The 6937-nt window shown below is 50.5% G+C and overlaps 1 protein-coding gene across 1 annotated transcript; it reads right to left on the bottom strand.

The window, feature by feature from the left end:
* Positions 1-737: 737 nt before the first annotated feature.
* On the bottom strand, positions 738-6607 carry PSME3 (proteasome (prosome, macropain) activator subunit 3 (PA28 gamma; Ki); the record flags this gene model as incomplete). The annotated part of the gene is made up of 10 exons (XM_009574903.1): positions 738-2485; positions 3002-3088; positions 3344-3398; positions 3553-3620; positions 3862-3930; positions 4468-4580; positions 5212-5260; positions 5568-5672; positions 6176-6238; positions 6563-6607. Coding segments are annotated over 10 exons (735 nt in total), but the record flags the coding sequence as incomplete, so codon positions are not given.
* Between the last annotated feature and the right edge of the window lie 330 nt (positions 6608-6937).

The raw sequence follows: 6937 nt of genomic DNA, 5'->3' as shown, positions 1-6937 counted from the left end.
GCTGGGCACGGGCCCCACCTAGCGGCACCCCGGCCGGGAAGCGCGGCCAAGCTCGGGCCAGGCGCCGAGCCCTGCCTGTCCCGGGGGCAGGCTCACAGAGGGGCCTGCAGCCCGGCGGCTGGGGGACAGGACGCTTAGGGAAATAGGAGTGCCACTGGAGAGGTCTCTGCACCCCGGGCTGTGGTGCAGCAGAGGCGGAAGGAAGCGCAACAAGAACGAGGACGATTCCCTGGGGAGAGCAGAGGACACTTTGGCTGGGGCACTGCAGGGCAGCCTGCATTTCCTTTGGTACCACGTGCACGGAGCAGCCAAGAGAGTAACAGACCACGCACCGAACACACGCGCCAGGCGCGGCATTCAGGCACCTGCACAGCGCTGCAGACACCTGCTTGGCAGAGGTGCAGGAGCAGCCACGGAGCAGGCCGCAGACTCTTAGAGAAACACCACGCAAATCTCTTGCGTCTGTTTCAACAGAGATGGCCCATCCCGCACACAGGGTTGAGATGGGACAGATCACGTAAAACCCAAGACTGTACGCCTAACATAAGGCATGCTAAAGGAACAGAAACAACCTACAAAGCAGTGCATAGCAGTTTGCAACACAGTCAAAGAGAGGAACGAGGAGAATGCAGGGAAGGAGCAACTGGATGTGAGAAAGGCAGGACCAGAACAGACGTTAACACTGCACAGCCTAAGAGCTCAGTATCACACACAAGGGGCTACCTTAAAAGAATTCCAAGTACCTTATTTTAATTTCTTGACATGGTAAAAGTTTACATACTTTCATCTGGCAAAGAGAGCCGAACAAATTAAAAGGAATCAATACAAAGAAACACAAGGGGAAGTGCTGCTCCCAGACAGCAGCTAGAACGCAGTTGGTTTGTTACTGAATATTTATTAGTGGGAAGACTAAAAGTTGACTTACTACAAACAACAACAGAAGAGCCTATAGCAAGGGCCAGCTGCCCTCCACACTCTGGGCAAATCCCTGGGAAACCAGCAAGAGACAACATGGCTCTTAGATGTGGAAGCAGAAGAAACAAAAACAAAGTGAAAAAAGAAGGGGAGAAAGTTCATTCCATTTGTCACTGTTGTTACAATGAGGTTAACACAACTATTAAGGCTACTGCACAATAAGAATATACGAGTGTAACAGCAAGACCCGGGAAACAGCAAGGTTCCTGAAACAAATGATTTAGAGTTCCCTGAATAAGGGACTTAAGTAGAAATACTATAAATAAGAAAATTTTGGAGCCTGCAGCGTTATGGGCCCACTTGCCACACACAAAAACTGACGCAACACAACCAGTCATTTCCAAAGGGGTTTGTAATGGACCATGAAACGTTCCGGCGGCTTAGAGGAGTCACCAGGCACACGAGCGTGCCCTTTGCAGGGGAAAGACTACAAGGTCTGCAATGGTACCGGGTGGGTATCAGCCATCCTCACCCCCGAGCACCACCTGTCGCAGCTGGCCTGCTCCCCAGGCAGTGGGGAGCACTGCCAGGAGACAGCGGGTCTCAGTCTGACCACGTGCGGAGACTATCAGGACTTTAGTATCAGACCTCCGGCCCCTCCCTTCTCTCAGCCTGGGCAAAAGCATCTCATGCTGAAGGGGCACTAGAACATATGTGAAGTAACGTTGGGTTTAGCCAAGGAAGTGGCTCTAGTCAAATTGCAAACAGGAGCAGAAGCCACCTGAGCTCAGGACCAGCCAGGAGAGCAACCAGCCCTAGTTTCAAGCGACACCTTGTGCTCTGCACTGATCTAGCCAGAACTGACAAGGCAGAGACAGATGGGGCAGACTCTGCTGAGTCAGAAGAGAGCCAGAAAAGGAGTACAGACCACTCAGTGGCACTGGAGTGCGGCTGCTGCCACGAGCCCAGAAGGGGCAGGTTCCTCTGTCTTTGCAATTGGTCAGTGCAGAGCACTGGTGGCAGAGCGGCCCAGCTACAGCCAGCAGTGAAGAGAGCGAGCTTCTCCATCACTGCAACACCCCCTGGGCTTGCTCTCGTGCTGAAGACTGTCTGCCCCATTCCCAGAGACCCCAGTGAAGCCTCCAACCAAGAGATGGGACAGGACGAGGGCTTGGTCTCTAGTGTCGTTCCTACTCAGGTAGGAAGAAAGGCATGAAGGAATGTTCCTGCCTGGCTGGTGCTCTCACTCTGCAGCAGCCTCTAGGGCACTCCAAAGCAGCACGGCCTTCTCATTACCAGTTACTTGAGGGAGGGAGAGCTCCTGAGACCTGAACAAAACCAATCACAAACTAGGCAAGAATTTCTTTAGAGTTTAACTAAGAATGCGATACTATTTCCAGCCAGTTTCCCATCTCGATAGTCACGTAACAAACCAAGGCAATGACGGTCTTTAGTTGACTGAACAGTTCTCAAGTTCAAACGTTGACATTTAATAGAGGGTCTCAGCATTGCTGCTCCGAGGCCTCTTGATCTTCTCAATGTTTTTAAGGATCATGTCATGCAAAGTGACCTGCAAAAAGGGAGAACAGGACTCAGACAAGAAGGATGAAGTCATCCAGTCTTCAGCTTTCACAATGAGGACTGGCTAAAACAGCAGTACAGCTCATCTTAGCACCACCTTCAACCCCTGCGTGCAATCACACACCTAGTTAAGATTAGGGCTTCTTTCAGCCAGACTTTACAGAAGCCACTGCATGTAACGCCAAGGAGAGAAGATTTCTTTACAGACCCCAGGAATGGCTTGTACTGCATGAAGAGTTGAGGATCACAGGCTCCCACAGAGGTGGAAGGAATATTTTGTGCTAGACTCCTGTGAACGCTCAGTTGGAAACACCTGCATCTCTAGGAGATGGCGGAGAAGCAACAGTCGGCTCCTCTTGTTAGAGCCAAAGCGGAGTGGGGAGGAGACAGGCTTCTTGCCAGGACTAGGTGTGCTCATAGGGAAAGGGGAGAACAGCAACAGGCTCAAAAGGTCTCTCTCCACCACTGTGCAGGGAGCCAGTCCAAGCTCCATTTTTTCACTTACATATTGATTCCTCAGCTCTGAAATGATCAGGCGCAGACTAATGTACTCCTTCTCATCGATCTCTGTCACTGTGCGGCGGTAATCCTCCTACAGAGAGCAGACGCAAGGCTGAGTGGCCTGAGCTCAGCTGTGCCTCCCACACTCCAAGTGAAGGTCCTACCTTTTACAAAGGAATCCCCCCTCCAGCTTGCTCTCCTCTAACGCACATGTCCTGCATCCTTGTACAATCCCCCCTTTTCCCCCAGTACCCTCAGCTCAAAAAGGACAGTCATGAAGTGGCCTAAAGAGTCCCAAAAAGCAGCAGCATGTAACATGTAAATCTCCACTTCCCCATTTACTTACCACATGAGGGTACTTAGCTATTTTGGAAACCAACTTTGCTCTTGTGATATAATATCTGGTAGGAAAAGGGAGAGACTAAAAGTCAGATAAATAGCACCAAGATTTTTTTCAGGCCCAAGCTGCCGTAGAAAAGCTGGGGGACCTTCCCCAAGCACTTTACTTTTCCCAAGAGGATCCCAAAAAAAAGAGGCCTGTTCTTGCATGCCTACCTAGAAATCTGGTCCAGGTAGGATGCTGCCTCACTCTCCACAGTTCGAAGCTCGGCAACTGTTTCCTCCTGCAGGGAAGACAAGGAAGCCATTAGCTTCATGAGACTGCAGCTGGCCTTCAGGGCTCTGAAAGCAACATGTCTCAGCAGTGCCATGTCAAGCTCGGGTTTGGGTTTTAAAACCTAAACCAGCCCCATGACTGCAGCTGCTGGATACCATCAAATGAAAGGTTCAGAGGAACCCAAGAGATCCATGTCCCTGTAGCACAGCTCTCTCCTACAGCAGAACATAGAGCCAATGGTGCCTTACCTGAATAGAAACACCAAAGTTGTTTCCATCTTCTATCCTGGGGATGAGAAGCTGCACCCACATTTTCACCTGCGGTGGAAAGATCACAACACTGACCAACGCCAACAGCTCCACAGAGACCTCTCTCAAAAGTTTTACCAAAAGCCCCCCCAGGACCCTGCTTTTTGCCAAGCAGTTCATGAAGAACTGCAGGTCCTTCACGGTCATGCAACACTTCTGAGGAGATCATTTCCCACATGGGCGGGATGCCACACAAGCCAGCACAAGCACAGCTTCCCATGGGAAGCTCTTCTGACTGTGCCACAGAAGGTCTCAGCAGGTGTCTGTGACTGTGCAAAAGAAGAGTGAAGAAAAGCCTCAAGGAAGGAGCCTGCATAACAGACATCATCCTCGTTGAGGAGGTGAACTACAGAGCTCCCCGAGGGCTCAGAAAAACATTATTCCCCTCCACCTCCCCCCCAGCCACTTTTAGACACTGTAATATGAATCCCGCCTTTCCTCATCTACAGAATACAGAGGGGCCTGCTCCTTCCACTCAGAGCAGCTTTGCCTCTCTGGGAGCAAAAGCATCCTACTGCCTCCACTTTCTCCAGCGCTCATACCCACCGTATTACACTTCTCAATAAGCAGCCTGATTTCTGGTTTCACTTTCTCAATGATGTCCACCAGCTGCTGGTTGCTCTTCAGCATCCCATTGGGCATCACAAACACTTTGGTACCTAGCGGCAGAGGAGAAAAACACCTTGCATCAGCAAGACGTAGGAACGGCTGCGCCAGGGGATCAGACTGAAGGTCCACCTGAGCGTCTTATCTCCCGCAAAGGCTAGTAGCGGACACTGAGCCAGGCTATAGCTAACCTGTGGGGAAGGGGAAATTTACATGGGGTAACAGCGATTACCACAAAGAAAGGAAAAGAGAAAACATGGAGCGGAGATGAGAGCTGAAGAGCTCCAGGCTGCTGAGGATGGGCACAAAGCATTTTCCTGATGCACGTATACGAGCTGTTTCTGCCTCAGCTTAATCCAAAGCCTGGTATCTTCCTCCAGACAAGGAGAGCTTTCAGCACAGAGCCGCAGGGAGATCAGCTGCCTCTGTCAGCAGGCCAAGCTCAAGCAAGTACTACTTATGTCTATCAGAGAAGTCCTAATTATGCTTCTAAGAGCTGGAACCTGACTCCTCCACAACAGAACATCCGTAGGTCAGGCTCTGAGAGGTTGTAGGGACAGGCCCGCATGAGCAGCAGCTGCTGTCAGGACCGGGCAAGTGGAGTTCACGTGATGTCATACCCCTAAGGCACGGTGCGCTGGTTCAGGGGGCAGGCAGCAACACAAGAGACTTGGGGACTCTTACCCTGAAAGGTCTCTTCACGGTCTTCCAGCTTCCTCTTTTTCATATTTGGCTAAAATATACAAAATGTTTTACTCACAAACTAGTCGTAAGCTATAACAGTGTTGCAAAGGAAATAAGGAAAACTTTAGAGCCTCTGCTACGCTCCTGGTTTCTAGGCATCCTTCTTTAAAAACAAAGGAGGACTGCAGAGGACAGCGTTACCTCCAGCAGACTTCCCAGGCTCGAGAGACCAATTCCTAAAGTTTTTGGGAGAGCCATAGCCTGTTATTAAATAAGAATATACTACTCCAGCACAGAGCAAGCCATGCAGTTTTAATCAACAGAAGTAGGGATCACAGCCAAGAGAGTAATCTTACCCCGTCCAGTCCATCATGGCTGTTCGTGAGAAGAATTGGGTCAGGCACTGGGAGGTTCATGTCTGAATGGATCTGAGTGAGATCGTGAATATTCAGGATAGGCTCCTGGAAAATAAAGCAGATTTGTTATTTAATTGTGAACTAACAAATTCTGTCACACCAAACACAATGAGAAGACAAAAGATTCAGGCCTCCCTCTTATCCAACCATAAAATAAGCATGAATGAAAAAAAAAAAGTCTTAACAATAGGCCTGTGAATAGACCTCCCTCCACCCAACAACAGCGTGCCAGCTCCAGACTGTGATCAAAGCTATCAACTGTCTGCAATGCTGGAGTCCCTGTGAGACCACAGCATCGTGAAAGACAGCCCGAAGTTGCCGAATATGCAAGAAAGATAAATGTGGTAATCACACAAAGAAAACTGAAAAAGGAAGCACCCCCTCTAGAGCTAACAGCACTCAAATGCACGCAAGCAACCAAGCCACTGCTTCGTGTCTTTGTAACAAGGTGAAATACACAAGAAAATAAACAGGACAAGACCTGCCACATCGTTTTCAACATGTAGCTTGAAAATGAAAAAGGATACAGAGGACAACGTATACCTTACCTTAAGGAAGCCATCGAGTTCTAACAGCTTCTTTGGGAAAAAGTTTGCCACGAGGTCTTCAGCCTGAGAGAGAAAGAACAGACGTGAAACAATGCCACAAGGTTGCCGCTAGCAGGCAAGAGCGCCAGGGAAATCAACAGTCCAAAGGCAGGAAACAGGAGAGAACGCAAGTTCTGCCTGCTGCCAACCATCATGTTAAGCGAAGGTGAAAAGATGCCAGGAGAGCCAGGAGGCTACGTAACCTCGCTCCAGTTGGTGACTGAAGCTCTGAGCGTTTTTAAGCTTCCAGGAGAGGCTCAAATTGAAATCAAGTCTGTCAGAAAGATACGGCTGAACGGCCTCTTTCCTGTCCTATCACATTCTGGGCAGTAGCAGAGGGATACTCACCTCGCTCGTGATCCGCTCCCTGAAGGAGTCAACCTGCAGAAGGAAAAAAGCAACAGTTCAGAGCCGCTCTCAAAAAACAAGGCTCAGCACAGGCCACGCACTGCGCCCTGCAGCTGTGGAGTTCAGTCACAGACCGAACCCCGGATCTCCCCTGGTACAGCTCTCGTCCTCGCGAGACACATCCGAGAGCTGGAAGAGCCTATAAACGCTGAGCGGCCGCTGCCAGAGGACGCCTGAAGCAGCTCCCTGTCCGTCTCACCTGCTCAGGCTGGACGCAAAAGGACAAGGGAAGGCGCAGGGCAATGGGGGGGAACCGAAAACCGAGCAGCTCCCGCCCGGGCTGGCTGCGGCACGGGGGGCAGAGGAAGAGCCACC

The sequence above is a fragment of the Fulmarus glacialis genome, unplaced genomic scaffold, assembly GCF_000690835.1.
Source record: "Fulmarus glacialis isolate BGI_N327 unplaced genomic scaffold, ASM69083v1 Scaffold35183, whole genome shotgun sequence".
NCBI lineage: Eukaryota > Metazoa > Chordata > Aves > Procellariiformes > Procellariidae > Fulmarus > Fulmarus glacialis.
The sequence above is the reverse complement of the archived record's forward strand: the minus strand, read 5'-3'. Positions and strand labels throughout refer to the sequence as shown.